This window comes from Xiphias gladius, chromosome 2 (genome assembly GCF_016859285.1).
Source record: "Xiphias gladius isolate SHS-SW01 ecotype Sanya breed wild chromosome 2, ASM1685928v1, whole genome shotgun sequence".
In the NCBI taxonomy this organism is placed as follows: Eukaryota; Metazoa; Chordata; class Actinopteri; order Istiophoriformes; family Xiphiidae; genus Xiphias; species Xiphias gladius.
In genome coordinates this window covers 11,245,202-11,262,669 of record NC_053401.1, presented here as the reverse complement: position 1 = coordinate 11,262,669, position 17,468 = coordinate 11,245,202, and the positions used below count along the sequence as shown (strand labels likewise).

General features: G+C 40.1%; 1 protein-coding gene across 4 annotated transcripts in view; it reads left to right on the top strand.

Annotated features, from left to right (window-relative positions):
• The window catches only part of grm8a (glutamate receptor, metabotropic 8a), a 225,922-nt gene extending 208,944 nt beyond the window's left edge, over positions 1-16,978 (top strand). For all 4 annotated transcript variants that reach the window (XM_040146236.1, XM_040146245.1, XM_040146264.1 and 1 more), the window contains 3 exons: positions 14,396-14,536; positions 14,785-14,890; positions 16,660-16,978. In XM_040146236.1, coding sequence (XP_040002170.1) covers positions 14,396-14,536; positions 14,785-14,890; positions 16,660-16,709 — 297 coding nt within the window. In that variant the 3' untranslated portion in view covers positions 16,710-16,978. The remainder of the gene's footprint in view (positions 1-14,395; positions 14,537-14,784; positions 14,891-16,659) is intronic.
• Positions 16,979-17,468: the final 490 nt, after the last annotated feature.

The window sequence follows — 17,468 nt, the reverse complement described above, 5'->3', positions numbered from 1 at the left end:
GGTCAGTTTTTAAAAGTCAAAGAACACTGCATTGACTAGTAGAAGTGCTGGATCTGTCTGTGCGATCAGCAGAATAGTCACAGTGGAGCTGAAAAGAGTGCCCTGCGTACAGTCTGTAACACCAAATTATCTTTCTGTATTCGCTTAGAAATAATTTTTGTGGTTCATTTACTGACAAAAAAGAGACTTCAGATTATGCCATATCCTCATCTCTGGTCACCCACTCATTGCCACATGCTTCTCTGTCCCTGTCAGGAGCTTACATTTGTTCAGTCCCTGCCACAACCTCTTCTCATCTGTTCCTAATCTCGTATTTCTGCTTTCTCCCCCGGACTTAACACCCTTCTTTTCATTCGCCTCCATTGCTCGCATCCTGTCCCTCACACTCTTCCCCTCTGAATACTCAAAGTGCCTCTGACTCACAGCGGGTAGAGAAAGAGGGGAGGAGAGAGGAAAAGAGACACAGGAGGAGAAACACAAAGAGGGAGAGATAAAAATTGAAAGGGAAAGTTACAGCAAGAGATAGGGACATGCAGGGAGACAGTGAGACACAGAATAAGAATGCAAGAGATAAATCAAGACAGAGAGGGAGAGAGGGATTCTTAACCATCACCAACCAGGGAAGTATTGTTTTGAAATAGGTCATGCTACCATGTAAAGGCTGCTGGCTCCAACAGCTTCTGCCGCACCCTGCAGAAATGGGAAAGGTTGTCTGTGTGTGTGTGTGTGTGTGTGTGTGTGTGTGTGTGTGTGTTGTGTGTATATGCATGTGCGCTTACCTCTGACTGTCTCTGCTTGTTGTAAAGCAGTAACCACAGGGTACATCCCCTCTCTCATCATACCTTTGCCTGACACTATGGACAGATGACCATCTTTCTTCTTTTTTTTTTTCTCTCTTTTCTTTTCTTTCTTGTATCTCTTTTCCCTGCCCCTTTCTCTTTATCTGTAACCCTCTTTCTCTCTCCTCGTGAGCCACCTCATCTGCTCTCCAGATGTCCTATGGTCAGCTTGTTATCTCATGCCTTCAACTAAGGAAGAAGCAACCACCCCGCTGCCACCCACACACCACTCACTGAGTTTGTGTGTGTTCGAGCGGGTGCCCTTTTGTTCACAGCATGCGTGTTTTTGTGTCATCATGTGTGCACCAGTCGCTTGCCCAGACAGAGACATATTTGATTTAATTTTTTTTTTGTTCGTTACTTGCTCTATAATGGAGTTGGAGTTGCTGAGGGATAGAGGAGATTTTCTCATCATGCGCTGTTAAAATCTCTGATATGCAAGTACAGGACTAGCTGTTCCTGTCATCCAGAAGAAACTCTATGCTTACATGCACCATTTTTATGGGAATCTGAATTTTTCCATTCCATAGAAATGGATATGAACACCTGGGTTTTATATTAGGAGTTGTAAGGCCTAAGCTTATTTTGGGGACAGACTGAATTCTGCAGTGTCATAATAGAAGGACAGAGCCGCGTGTTCTAAACAGTATGAATGTACTTGTTCAGTCACTGCGGCTGCTATTCATACACCCCTATGCACTTTCTGTCTCTCAAGGCCTCCCATTCACATTATCTCTCTCTTATGCACACCCACCCATCCATACATACACACACAAACACACACACGCACGTGTGCTACTGCTTGACGTCAGACCAAAGCAAGACCCAAAAGTCCTCACCACAAAATAGCCTCTTTAAGAAATGAAGAATGGCAAATGGCCTTACTTTGAGTAACATTCCTCATTTTTTCTCTTTCCCTGTGATTGCGTTTGGTCCTCAGGAGTATATAAAGAACACACGCAATCTATCTACCTGCCTCAGAAATCTATCTCTGCCCCTCACACCACACACACACATATACGCACAGTGTCACAGCTCACGGCCTTCAGACAGATTTATGGCCGTGACTGTGGTCCCGGTGGAGAACCTGTGACTGCCCAGATCCTTACCGGGAGTAACCGTTGGTAATCAATCTACAGTGATCTGAAGAGGTTGGGAGAGACAGAGGAGAAGAGAGACTGGGGGGCAGAATAAAAGCGACACAAAGAGCGAGAGAGGGGGTCGAGAGGGTGAGAACATCGTTGGAAAAGAGAAAGACGGAGGATGAAGGAAGGAGAGGAAGTTAGAGGAAAAGAAAAGGAGGCAAAATGCAGCAAAGAAAGAATGAATCAGTGAGTGTGGGAGTGCAGAGTGAGAGCGATGTTAACAACTAATAGCAGACAGAAAGAGTCAAAGGAGGGTGGGATTTACACAACCGTCAGACGCTAAAGATGAGAGGGAGAGAAAGAGAGAAAGAGAGAGAGAAATATAGATCAAAGAAGACTACTATTGAAACACAGAGATATACATAGAGGCAAAAAGCAGGATGAAGAGGGAAAAGAGAAACAGAAATGTTTGAATCCTTCAAAAATCGGACAGATGGCCAAAGATGAATTTGCATTACTGTAATTACTGTGATCACAAGATTGTGAATTTATGGAGGGACTGTATCAAGCCTCTCATTACATTCACGAGTACAAAGCTTCTAATGCAACAACCCCAATTACAGTATTATTGAAAGCAATATGATTATTTAAATAGGTACATAATGTATTTATGGGATGCTTGAGGGAAAAGTGGGTATATAGACTAAGAGTAGGTAGGTTGCTTCTTTTATCACGTGAGCAGTAGTACTGAACCACAAGGCTCAGTCATACAACTGCATCAGCTGTACAATGACGTCCCGCATCTTGTGAAATGCAGATTCCATGCTGTGAACACAAATGTTGTAAATATTCTTGCACTTTAGACAGGAGTCTGTGAAGATTTTAACATGGCAAACTGGTGAGAAATGGTTATCCAGCTTGTGTTAGCAACCGATGATACTATCTTTGGTTGAGTTTAGGGAGCCAATGTGGTTATGATTGAATAAGAAAACAATGTAACTAAGTATAAAGACTACCTTCCAAAGGCAAACTTTTTTGGTAGGAGTTGGAATTAAAAAAAAAAACAACAACATACAGATCTTCATTTTTACAGGGTAGGTAACATGCCAGGAAAAATTTTGATATCCCCATACATAAGCTCATAACTCCTACAGTAGCACTGCACGGGAATCTGCAGAACACGCACAGAGTGCAGATCACTTCTGAAGAATGTTTCTTTCCTCTGCTCGATTTATACGTCATGTCGTCTTTATTCTGACAGAATTTACCAATCCTGGGGTTGATTATCTTCAACAGGCTGTGTGGAAGGGCAAAAAAAGGAAAACCTTTCATTAATTTTTGAAGGAACGGGTTTTGCAATCTTTTGCCGGGTTCTAGTGGGATTTGGTCGGTTGGCAGAAAATGGGGAGAGACAGACAGCAAGTGTCAGATCCTGACATCAAGCAGTGAGATGTTGAAGGATGGGGGGGGCGCCCAAGGGGGACCTCACACAGAGATGCTCGCGCTCGTAGACACACTGCACTCTATGCATACACACATACATGCTCGAAAGACATACATTAACTTACGCTCACATGCGCGCGCACAAACACCGAGAAACTGTTCGCTAACTAGTTGTTAACTAGCCGTTAGCTAGTTGTAGTAGTAGTTTTTTGTGCCTAACATTTCAAGATTTCTGAGTTATAAATTCTGATTATTTTTAAAAGCCAATTAAAAGAACAAACTGTAAAATACAAATGCAAATGCAGCCTATTTTAAGTAAATCGTACCGTATTAATTATCCATGAGGACGATAATTTAGGCAAAACTAGAAACATTGAAAAACGGATAAATTAAGCCATACCCAATGCCCCAATTAAATTAGTGCTGTACTGCTGAAGTTTGTTGCCTTTCAAGCTGTTGCTTTGCAGATGCAATAGCCTGGCATCCAGTTGCTGGCAATGGGCAGGAAACACTTGGCTGGGGGATCTTGGTGCTCTCTCAAACTCAAAGCTTCAGGCAGTATTCAGGTCTGAATCAGGAGTAAAAAGTCTGCTCAACAACGAGTTGAGAGGCAGTGCTCTGAAGCTTGGATTTTTATTCCAGCCGGTACTTCCAGATGAATTAAGGTATTATTTTGCTGTGGTATTAAAGTGTCATTAAATGTTGTTCACCTTTTAGCGTGGGCCACTAGAAAGTGGAGTGCACACTTTACACTACTTTGTGTGTGTGTACACTGGTCTGTTGTTCCTGGTCAAAATTTGATCAGCAGTATGCTAAGTGTGGGTGCATAAGCATTCATTTGACTATTCTGTAGTTATTGTTAATTTTTATTTAATTCTTGTGTCTAAATGAATGTATATTTACCATGAATGTGTGTGTGTGTGTGTGTGTGTGTGTGTGTGTCTGTGTGTGTGTGTGTGTGTACCAGAGTAGAGGCTTCATCACTGTGTGTGTTCTGGGATTAGAATTTAACGGATGGGCATTAGTACGACTTGCAGCAAAAATTAATATACAAAGCAAAGAAATATAATGCCCTTTAGTTAACCGTTGTATTTAACATTTTCCTCTATCTTGCTTCACCGTGCAAACAAAATCACCATAGTAACAAGCTTAACTTGTCAGATGTCTTTCTGAGTTTTACTGCACAGCACAGTTAAAGTCTTCCCTGCACATCTGACTTCAGATGGCAGTTTCACAATAGACTTTAACCACATGACAAGGCTTTACTTTTTTAGCTGTTGATTCGAACCACAAGCAACTCATACAACCTGAAACGTCATTACATCTCTCAAGTCAGGGAAAGGTTCACAGTTGTTTACCTGCTGTTCTTAGTTGGCTGCACATTAAGCCTTAACATCACTTGTTTCAGCTATCGCTACCACAGAATGTTCCTCCATAGTTAGAGATAGTTAGGCAACATGGCAACAACATCATTAAAACGTTAAAGAAACTATTAAGGCAACAATGATGACATTGTAAGGCATGGGGGACTGGTGACATTTCCTTCACCAGGAAGGAAATGGAATTTCAAAACAGGGTTGAATTAGAGGAATCAGTGGACTGTTCCTAACAGAAACATAATTAAAAGAAGTGGATTAATAAGTCCACAGATGTGTTCCCATAAATAAAGTCATTGGGAATGAAATGATATTATTATCTTGATTTCTGTTTTTTGCAATAATTTCATTAGAATTACAAAAGAGGGTAGGGACTATGTAGTCCAATTCAGTATTACTGTGGGGAACTGTTTTGTATTATTTCCAGCTCAGTTACTGTCAATATTGCATCAAGTCAGCTGCAGAAACAGACACATTTAACACCCATGAACGAAGAGCACACAGACACTCCCATTTTACATGCTCAAGGCGTGACATATTTTTTTCTCCCCACAATTTGGACAGTCTGCTGTCTGATGGCGCTCCATGTAAGTCCTTGCTGGGTATTTTAATTGGCTAGAGCTGTGCACAGTGGGGCCACAGTCATGTCAGTGAGGAGACATAGAGAGAGAGATTCACAACAGGGCCACCCTCACAGATTGCATGACAATGAAACCTTTATGCACTGCTCAGAAATTTGTTTGACTTGAGACTGCAAGCCGAACGTCATTCAGATCTGATAGGTCAGAAAGAGCTACACTAACAAGCTGTGGCAGAGGAAGCACTGCTCCAACATTATTTTATGAAATAGCCTGTGCATTCTTTCATGACACACACAGACCTCAGACCAGTATGGATTAGATGGAGGAAAAAAATTCTCCGTTGTGTTGTTTTGTAGAAGATAATGAGGCACTTGTGGAAAACAGTGACCATTTGGGCCCAATTAAACTGCACTGACACAAAGTTAAAATATTATGGTGGAGGGCCCTGTCTCATTGCTTTTGTTGCATTGTCCTGTGTGTTTTGTCACAGCACCATGTTTGAAAAATGTGTGTGATTGGTGTGAGGAGAAGTGCAACTTGGGGATAAAAGAAGCTCTGAATAAAAAGCACCTTGAGAAAGAGAGATTTTAAAAATCTACAAAAGTAACTTTTTCATGCACCAGGATAATAAAAAAAACTCCACTCACTTTTAAGTAATTTTTTTTGAAAAAGAATAGGTTTCTAGATGATATTCTTCTCAACTGCCACGGCTGGTGGTTTGAATTGAACATTTACTGTAATTGGTGTAACAGCTGTCTAGTTGTTTCTTTCCACTGGGGCTATGAACTGATGGTTTTGAGGTTATTTTAAGACAGCCTACACTACCATTTGTTTTGTGTGGCTGAGGAAAAAAAATCAATTTAAGCTAGATGGATTCAGTAGAGACTTTATACGTAGACTACATTGTATAGATTGAATAGAATGCATAATTGCAGTGCGATGTCTTGAACTTAAATATTGACAGTAATCGGCTTTTAAAGTTAATTCAAAGTTCCTTCAGTGATATCCGTTATTTAAGGTAGAACTCTGATAGTTTAATGCTTCTATAATTCAAGGGATTAAAAAAAGTTCTAATTAATACTATAATGATACTTAATTGTGAGTTCCCCTCTCCTGATAGATTGTCATTTGATGTATTTGCTTTTTTGTTGCCAAACAAAAACAGTGTCAGTGTGTATTTTAAGGGGAAAGTAATCGCTAGGCCATTATGAGACTGTAAAACTGGCGTGACTAAAAGCAAAGCCTACCAGTTCTTAGCAATTGTTTTGTTGTTCTCTACATGGCTGTATTGCTAAGCAGCTTAAAATTTTGGTGATCCATGAGAGGTGATGCATTTTATTGCCTATTGAAAGTTTCTCAGGAGAAGAGCATCAAGTAAATGAAAAGTAAAATGAGACTCAGGTCGCAGCAAGCAAATAAATTTTAATTAAATAAAAAGGTGGAGATCTTAGATGTTTTATGTTTTTTCCTCTCAGGGCCGTGGACGTATTTTTGTTGTTTTGCCTCCACCGAACACAACAACTTCAGTTTGATTTGGACTGTGGAGCCGCAGCAGATCGAAAACTTGGCACAATGTTAGAAACCTCTTAAGCCTTCTTTTTGAACTGGTCTGAGCATATGATCAAACACAGCTCCATCTAACTTCGCTGACATAAACTGACTCACTGAGAGAAACGTATAAAGACCCCGTCACACTAGAAAGTGGCACAACAAAATCCATCCACAAAATATTCAGTTGCAGAAGTTTGGTAACATTGTGACTACTAACAGCTTCTTCGTGAACTGTTGCAGCTGGCAAATTAACTGCTATGACGCTAGCCGACAAGGAATATGCAAGTGCTAGTCAGTCGCAATAGCTCTCGAAGGTTTTTGAAATTTTCTCTAAACGGTCCTTTTGTACTCAGGATTATCCATTTCCTTCAATAAAGAGTTTTATTGAAGAAGGAAAAAAAGCTCTCCAAACTAACAACCTTGCTTGTTAGTTTGGTTGCTAACGGGATAGTAAGGTCACACAATTTAACCAAAAGATTTGTATCCTTACCATCAACTAAGGTCTCGTGTCCAATAATCATTCTTCTTTTGTGGATCAGCAACACAGCTAATAAGATACTATAGCCACCTCCATTTTGGACTCTTATTATTAGTCACTGGCACAGATGAAAACATTTTTTAAAAATTCAAAAAATTCACAGAGATGTACTTCGTCTTTGCAAGCAAGTCCAATGATCACAGAGATTCCATTGAAATGAATCTATTTGCTGCAAAATTCTGCTGTTTCGAATATTGGAGTGACCAGGCTTGGTCACAAGTGTAAAAAAAACAAAATACACATATTTTCAAAATATATACATTCTGATATTTTCTAAATTATATTACAATCAAAAAAATTGCCCAAAGTTAGCATTTAATTTATTTACTCATTCCTAGTTTATTTACTTGGTGTATTAAAAAAAAATTCAGAAAAGAATACTGGTAATAATCCTTAATGTTCGGAAGTGGATGACACTGGTTCGGTCATGACTCCTTCCATTTTTTAAAATGAATAAATAAAAGTAAAGTCCTTTCAAATCCCTTCACCCTCCCGTGGCTCAGGTGATTAAAATGATGAGTGGTCCCATGGTGTGAGTGGAGAGAAACAGGGGTGTCAATTAGACACAGAGAGAGAGACATACGCACACACAAACGCCCAGAAAGATTTGACACTAAATAGCAGCGTTAAGTCAGTAAAGGACCTTTAGGCGATCTGAAATGTTACCCCACTCGTAAAAAGGTTTGGTTAGGACAGGGACCTATCAAGGACATCTAAACTCATTATCAACATGCACAGATGGAAGCATGTTAAATGATGCAGGGCTGACGAGGAGATAGTACAGACAAACATATGATGGAGTTTCAGAAGGCAGAAAGATGAAGTCAAAGAGACTAAGAGGCAGAAGGGGCGATGACGGAGGAAAACACTCCAGAGAGAGATACACAGTGCTTTGGGGTGCAGTGCAGAGTGCCAACCAATCATTAGAGATAGTGTGGGCAAAAGTGAGGGAATGACATGGAAAGTATGTCGAGATAGAAAGATACAAGACGTCTTTTGGAATTAAATAAGTCGTGCACAATGCTTTCTCACCCCTCTATTTTTTTCCCAATGTCTCTTTCTCTCTGACCGTTAGCTGACTCGGGACATGAAACAAAGCAGCCTGTAGTCATTTATTTGAAATGAGAGCTGGGAGACGAAGAGAAAAGGGAGTGATGTTTGGCAAGAGATCTCGGTGACTCCGCAACAACAGAGAGTTGAAAATTCAACTTAATGAGCAGCAATTTGGTGCAACAGGGCCCAAGTGAAGAGCAGATGTTGTGCCATTTCAAATCACTTCTAACCAATCAATCCCGGTGTGTTGGAAAATATGATTTTTGCAGTGTCTTTCTCTGCGGTAGGAGATGTGTCCTGTCTGTTTGCAGGGACACCAGTAAAAGGAACATGTGTGAAAGAAGGTTTCAAAGCTTGCAGGGATTCCCAGGGAGCTTTACTGTAATATATCTACACTTTTATCAACAGTGAAATGCTTCTGCAGTTGGTTATGCTTTCAACAATGTCACACTGTGCACAGCAGTGCCAACAAGTGTCAACAGGCAACTAGTCAGCCAGTTGGCAACACAAAACATAACCCTGGTGCTTTGTTGAAGTTTGTGGCAGTGTTAATTTGAACATGTGTGAGCTTCCATGAAAGTGTCCCGTGGGAATAATTTTCATGGAATCACAAACATGTCCATGGCTAAAAGTGCTTAAGGACTTTGTTCCTCAGTTCAGACACTGTCCTTCTGCCCTGCTTCGCCATTACTGCATCTTTCCTTTCATCACTTTTTCTCTTTATTTCTCCATCTCCCCTTCTCTCTGTCATCTTCTTCCACTTCCTGTCAGCCGAGTGTTCTCCCAAATGTTTCTTTGCCCGTTTGTCATTCACCTGCCTCCTTTCTTACTTCCTCGTTTATTCTCTCTGCCGCTTACCCATACTGTCTTTCATATTCGCACCATCTGTTTCTCTCTCTTCGTCTTCTTCTCTATCTTTCTTTAACCCCCTCTCTCTGCTTTTGGCAAAGCTACCCATGTTGCTGGCTAGAGCTCTTTGATATTACCACCCTTTTCTTGTTCTCTGGTACGTATGAAAGAGGTTGCAATAATCACAGAAGCGGTCGAATGACTGAGCATGTTTCATGTCTTGCTTCATCAAGTGCGAGAGGCTGGGATTTGTGTGTGTGGATATGTGTTTCTCTTCTTATAACCCATGTATGTTCTGAATCAAATGAGTATGAATACATTATTTTCTGTGTGCGCACACAGACACACCCCTTTAGACCACTTCAAGTGTTGAGGATTTTGCTGCATCATGCCTCGGTCTGACTCAGGGACTCCTGATTTTAAAAGCAGCGATTAAACTACATCACTTACCTCACTGTGAGTGGCATTTTTTGACAGTGAATGTGGAACCTCTGAAAGCCAAGTAGTGTTGTCGGGAGGATGGAGAATCCACAAAATGTGCAGAGGAAAAGCTGCATTACAGTGCCTTTCTTTATTAATACAACAGATGTTTAAGGGCTTAACTTAATGTGTACAATTTACGTGTCGCCCCTCTACATACATCAGCGCGAGGGAATTGCACTTTATGCAGAAGATAGGCCAAATTTAGTTGATTACTTTCTGATATAGTCGTTAAAGGCTGTACATTACGGTTCAGATTGTCAAATATGGTGCAGCCAAGCCAACCCAGAACAGCAATCTACATTAGCTGTCATGCTTCAGCTATCACATTGGTGTGCTGTGAAAGGAGGACGGCTCTCTCTTCACTGAACTCGTTGATGGGTGGCCTGTAGTTAGCTTCAGGGCCAATGGGCCAGCGAACCATACTCAGCAGTTTCTCTCTTCCTCTCTTGTCCAGAATTGAAATTGGTCGTCCTTCGTCCTCCATGTGCGGCTGTTGCCCTGCCAACCAACCGAAACAGCCACCTCTGCCTGAGTGGTGTGGGATCATCAAAGCGTCTTCAACTATGCTATTTGCGCTGTGGCTTGATGTTGATCTACATTAAAAGCAAACTCAATGCATTAAAAATCATTGTTTTTTGCAAATATGTTAAATATGATATAAGGTTGCTTGGGAAATAATAAAGCTATCTGCGAGGTTGTGCTATCTGTGGTTATAATTGATAGTAATCACAGTAAAAAGGTGAGATTTGAACAACAGTGGACTTATCCTTTAAGCATTAATTGAAAAATAACAAGCTGTTAAGTAGATGAAAATCTTTTGATGAGCAGTTTTGTCAGGAACACAAGATAAAATGAGTCCCCTGGAAATGACAATAAAAACACCCCTGTGTTATCAGCACAGCACTGATAGTTCAACTCCTGCAATATTACTCGCTGACACTGACCGGCAGTTTAGCTAAGGTATCACTTCCTTTAACCTGCGGACTAAAAGGAAGAGCAACACTAAGCCAAGTATTTGCCTACAGAATCTAGTGCAGCCTGTGTTCCTCTCCTCTTTCCGTATTTATTCCTCTCTTCCTTTTCTCTCCCCAGGTGTTAAAAGCACATGAGCCACCACTCTATCCTCTGTTCTTCCCTCTGAATCTCTTCCTACCACAGACCAGAGAGAGTCTGCGTATGTAAAATTTTTTAAACCTTAAGGGAACACGTTGTATGCAGCCGTCCGCAGCTGATCGTCTACTTTCTGAGTGTGACGTTTGGGATAATAGAGCGTTCTTCACAAATGCACACATTTTTTAGCTATTATCAGCTGTGGACAGCAGAGTGGAGGAGGACAGTCTTGTGTGTGTGTGTGTGTTTGCGCGCATGCATGTGTGTCTTTGTGTAAATAACAGCTGGAAGCCAAAACTTTGGACCAAAGGCTAGATGTAATGGAAGCAGCTATCAGAAGCCTTGCTGCCGTTTTGACAAGAGCAAGTTCACTGCTTTGGGGAATCTCTCTTTCCTACCATTTTCACTGTTATTCTGCCTTTTTTTTCCTGTGGGTTATTCCATTCTCAGTCTTTTCCTCATTGACTCTCTTTCAGTAAGTTTTTTTTTTCTTTATCTCAGTTTCATTCCCCTCTCTTCTACTGAAAACGTGTATTTGTGTCTCCATCTGTTCCTCGCTGATATAGACACTCACTGATCCCTGTATCGGTGCAATTCAATTGAGTGCAATTTGTTGGCGGAAATATGAAAAGAGAACAATTTGGCAAAGTACAAGTGAATCCACAAATTCCCTATTGCATTTTTCTCTCATGATCTTTCCCCTCTTGCTTAACTGGTGATCTGTCTCGCACAACTATAAAATTCAGTCCTGTGTTAGTGCTTTGTGTTGTGTGCATGTATGTGTGTTTCTGTGTCATCTTGTGGCTGGAGTAGAAGTCAGAATAAGGGGGTGGCGTGTAAACTGCTGTCAGTGCCTGTAGGGGGGCTGCAGGCAGAGCTCTTGACCAACACACTCTGTGATGCTGCCATGGGAATGTCATCCATCGAAATAAATAACCACTGTGTGGGTAATTTTCCATATTAAGTTATTATTACATTCCTTTTATGTATATTCATATGCGCATTTAATGTCAAGGCCTGTAATAAGTAAATGCAACACACCTACATACTGAAATGTGTGTGTGTCCATTTGCCTCCAGTTTATTGGCTGTGCACTCCCCTTTGCCTTTGGCTACTGTCAGTGGTATCAACTTACACCTTCAGGCAGGTGTGTGTTTTCTTCTTCCTCTATATGTGGGCTTTGAGTGTTTGAGACCAAGGATATTTTTGGAAAGTGATGACATTTTGGCTTCTTCAAGAACCTGTTTGAGGGTTAAGACTGGGGTCTAGTGTTTAGGTTAAGGATATTTGGTTTACATGTGTCGTTTTGATGGTGAAGTTTAAGTACTAGGGAATTTCAGGGTGATTCGGATGTTTTCATCTATTTGAAGTATTAGTTCATTAGATTTATTGTATATTTGTTGAATACTAAATTCCATTTGCAAGTGAGCTCTTTTTTAGGCAAGAATCATGAGGTCTGGTTAGGTTTTGTTAACAAACTACATATCTTTTACTAATGGATGTATTACTGCAGACAGACAAATAAGAACATAAAACTAGTAATTTTTGGACTTGTTAAATACAGTCATAAGAAGGCAGTTCAGGGCTGTTACTATTTACTGACAATCCTAAAGTCATATCCTCTTTATTTATTTTGTAATGTCCATTTCCAAATTCCAGTTTTTCAGAAATGGCGTATTGTCTGCTTCTAGAGGCATTTTTACAGCTTTTGCAGCCTACAATGAATCCCGAATTAAATTACCAAATTAAAAAATGAAATTGAACATACCCTGGCCAAAACACTGCTCCCCCCATCACTCTTGTGAATGTCTTGGTATAATATTGTGTCTCCTGTTTCCATAATATCCAGTTGGTATTTCATGTATGTATATATGTATACATACGTGGTTACCATATGTATTTTTTTTATTCAATTAAAGGATTCATGTCAATGTTAGGTACCTTTCTACTCAGCAGTTTAATATTAATGGAGTTAGTTCTTATTGCTTCAAAAGAATAATGTGAAGCAGGGCTTCTGTACATTATTACTTTTTCAATCTTCTGTACTATATGTCACAAATGTACCATGGGACTGTCCGGAAACTGTTCTTGTTCTTAAATGAAAATGAAGTCAGCGGTGGCAGTTCAGAAATTAGTCTCAGTAAAACTGCAGCACGAGTGAGATTTTCAGAGATTGGCTGTCTGAGGTGTGCAGCCACTGCAGTGTTAACAGTGCAGCTTTAGTTTCTCTCTGTTCTACTTTCTGCTTAGTTACCAGCACTGCCGCAGTCAGTGTGTATGTGCACTTCTTGACAATGTAGAGTTGGGCACTGTGTGTTTTCTCGCTCTCTTCATCACTTGATCAGTGTCTGCACGAGTCATTTTTCTCTTCTTTTCTCCTCACTTGCCCCATCCCATGACATCAAGTTTTGTTCTACATTTCTTCTCTCCCTTCCTTCTCTCTCCATTCCTCTCTATTACTTTCACTTCCTGGCTTTCTCCTTCCATTTTTTACCATATTTTCCCTTTACCCTTCCTTCCTCAGTCTCGCCTGATAAGCCCAATGTCTTGAGAGCTCATCAGCTCTGTCAGGGGTGTGGGTGAAGCCTGGCATTACATTTGTCCTCCTCCAAACTACTCTCTGAAACTCACTATGGACCCAAGGACTATGGTGCACAGTCCACTACAGTGTGTATCTATGTGTTTGTGTCTGCCTGACTGTCTTCTTGATTCATTATAACTATCCTCCAGCTTACTTAGCAGAATGGTTGTGGTCTAATAAAATGGTCTAATTTAGTAGGGTATACATAACAATATTGACTGTCTGCCTACAGTACTTGTCATTGTAACTGTCCTTCATTCAACTTACTACACCCTTTCCCTAGTGCCTTCCACCTAGTCGACCAAAAAGGACAGCATCTGTCTGCCTGTATGTCTGTTGGACAGTCTAGAAATACACTAAGTTTTGGGGGGAAACTGTAGTTCAGCTCAATCTCTGAAAAAAGAAAGTTGTCTTTTCCTTTAGGGTCTCATCTAGGCCAAGCGTCATCTAGTAGTTCCTCACACCCTCAGAAGAAACATGTCTGAAAGTCATTTTAGTGTAATGCCTGTCACTATCAACTTACCTGAAGCAATAAACGATGCCCATATGGTATTTCAGCCTGCCAAAAAAATGCTAAGAATAATTTCACATTCTTAGACAAAGAGACGAGCTATGTAGCACACTGGCAATTAAGCACCTGCATCAGTGCCATCATTTCATATACTACTTGATCTACCTGTCTGTGTGTCACTGTAGCTGTCACTACACAAATTTTCTGCTAATTTCACTCTTGTTAGACCATCCTTTACTTCCTCTCTTCCCCCTCTTCCCATCTGTCCTCCTGCTCTTTCCATCATCAGACATATTCTGTAGTTGGACGATTACGGCAACTATCTCTGACAACTTGAAATGTGATAGATGACTCTCTGTCTCTCCTTCTGTGTGTATGTCTCTCTTTCTTCTCAGATGTATATCCAAACAACCACCCTGACTATCTCCCTCAGCCTGTCTGCCTCTGTGTCTCTGGGGATGCTCTACATGCCCAAGGTCTACATCATCCTCTTCCACCCCGAGCAGAACGTACCCAAACGAAAACGCAGCTTCAAGGTGAGGAGGAGTCAAGTATGCACAGTGACATTTCCATAATATTTTCCACATCTTAGTTGGTTTGATTTGATATGTTGGCTGATGTTAAATATGATTTATGCTGATGAAATGAGGATCATAAATCTAACAAAAATACTGTATGGAATTACATTACACTAAGAAGGAAGCCAGAACTTGAGTAGACGTATACCATATTAATAGTCTTCATTTACAATGAATGGATTTCTCATCAATATACACTTTTGAAGGCAATTGTGACGGCTGCCACCATGTCGGGAAAACTGACCCAGAAGGGAGGAGACCGGCCCAACGGAGAGGTGAAGACTGAACTATGTGAGAGCATGGAGACCAACAGTGAGTAAGAGAACACCAAAATTTTATAATTATACATATAATAAACTAATAAAATCATAGGAATCTATGCTTAAAGATCCACTAACTAGCTTTTAGGCCTTTTAACTGTATCACAGAGTCTTCATTCATTAGAGAATTTTTTATTGAAGAAATGCATGTATAGATACATTTGGAGAGGTCTAGTTGTTTAATAATACCATATATATATATGTATATATATATATATATATATATATATATATATATATATATATATATATGCTGTAAGTAAATTTGGGGTAGAGGTTAATCTTAAACAAACATACACAATAATACACATACATAGGAGACGTGGGTTTGATTATGATGCAGGCAAATAGCTGCTCATATGATGTTATTTAGTCTCACAATCAAAGAAATTTTATCATCCTCCCTGCAAGAGGGTAATTTTAAATGTCTGTCAAATGGAATAGAACCGTGTAAACACACACTCGAATAAATATATTTTTTTAAACAAATATTTTTACACATTTCACATTGTGTTTTTGCTTTGCTTAAATTTTGCAAACGTTTAATTTCAATTTGAAAATAAATTTCCCACCTGACTTTTTTGCATGACAAAACAGCTGCACCCGTGACAGTTTTTAGATCACGTGGTGTGTTTTCTCCGAGCTCTGACAGTGGAGCACTGTCACATCCACCTCAAAGCTCTGTATTGTGTTGAGATGGTTATCCTGTGTCAGCAATCTGCAGATGAAATAGCAGCAATGATGTGGCTGCACGTGCACGTGCGCCTCAGTGTGCGCATTGATGAGGAGCTGGGTGTCTATGTGCGTATCGATGCTTTTCTATTAGTCTCCATCAGTCTATTTCAGTCTAGTCCTTTGGTGTGCACGTTTGGATTTCTCTCATTGGTTGTATGTGCACAACATGTGTGCGAGTCTTGCTTCATCTGTAATCAAATGAGCATATTTACAGTCTAAGCCATGCTTAACACGTGTTTCTGTGGATACTGTATGCAGGTACATAATAGGTTTTAGACCTGTGAATGCAAACCATGCTGGTTCAGTGAAGGAAGCAGGTCATAGTTCATTCATTTAGCCAATAGTTAAACTGCTTAGTCATGTCCCAATTTAGAGATTTGATTTGCAATTTAGTAAGTTCCATACGATCTAGGCAAGAATTTATTTAAACAACGGTGATAGGCAGAATGCAACATTAAGAATCTCTACATTTTTATCAACTGACATTTTGCCGAAGAAAATGTCAATAAAAACATTTTTCAGGTTTGAAATAAATGGAAAATAATTCACTGAGACTCATTTTCGGTTATTCCAGCAGTGTGACGGCGAAACAGAAATGAAAGACAGAAAAAAAATAATAATAAAAGGGTAGTATAAAAGTATAACAATAGCGCAGTTAGAGGCCTCTGGTTGCTGCAAAAACACTGACATTTACCATGGAATGCTTGAGGGGACACAAGACATAATGGGTTTGACAAAAAGCCCCAACATCTCAGGTGGACTGTGGATGTGACACTGTTACGTGACCGTCTATAGCAAAATCTGCTCTCAACTGCTTTCTTCTCTGTTTCTTTCTCTCTTTGTCATCTCCACTCCTCCAATCTGTCTCTTCTCTTTCACTGTATCTTTCATGTATCGTTTTTGCTCATTTTCTCTCCATTCGTCATCCCTCATCCTCACACTGTCACCTCCTCTTTTTTTCATCATCTTCATCATCCCTCTTCCCATTTACACTTTTTTCCTTCCACCCTTTCCATCTTCACGCAGCTTCATCAACTAAGACAACATATGTCAGCTACAGCAATCATGCCATCTGAAGGAACCACAGAAGACGGAGAAGGGGATTGGACAGGAGAGGGGGCATGTCTTGGGGCAGGGCCAAGCAAAAGAAGAAGCCGTCATTCAAAGCCTATTGGCTGGAGAACTGGTGGACAGACAGTGCGCCCAATGGAATCCAAGCATGAGACATTTTGTATTGTTCCGCATCAAACCACAGAGAGTTGGGACCACATAAACAGCCAGTCAGTGTGCCTGCTTTCCCACTGCTCACAGCTCATTGGTCCTACCATGAACTTACCTGTTTTAAAAAATGATACAACATTAAAAAGTGACATACCATAGGACCCTGTGGCGGACAGAGTAATTATTAAAACCTACAAAAATTTAAAAAAAAAAAAAAAAAAATTAAAAAAATCATAAAAATCAAAATATAAAGAAAAAACTCTCAGAAACCATGTAGACATTATATCTAAAAGGGCAAAGGTGGGGCTGGGAAAGGGATTTAACAGATTACATTTTAAAAGATATTTAAAAAGAGAAATGTAAGAGAAAATCTATGAGACTCAAACATGTTTGTTGTTATTCTCTACTTGTAAGTATTTTTGTGGTTGTGACGATTTTTTCATTCTTGTCTCACCGTTGTCTGATGGATCGCCCTTGCATAATGAGATGAGTGTGTTTCCACCTGCTGTCTTGGCTAACCGGGTTGTAGCCTTGGGTCGTGAACCTGTAAAACGCCATGGTTGAAGCATGCCAGTTTTTATACAAAAAGGAGATTTATTTATAATAAAGGAATG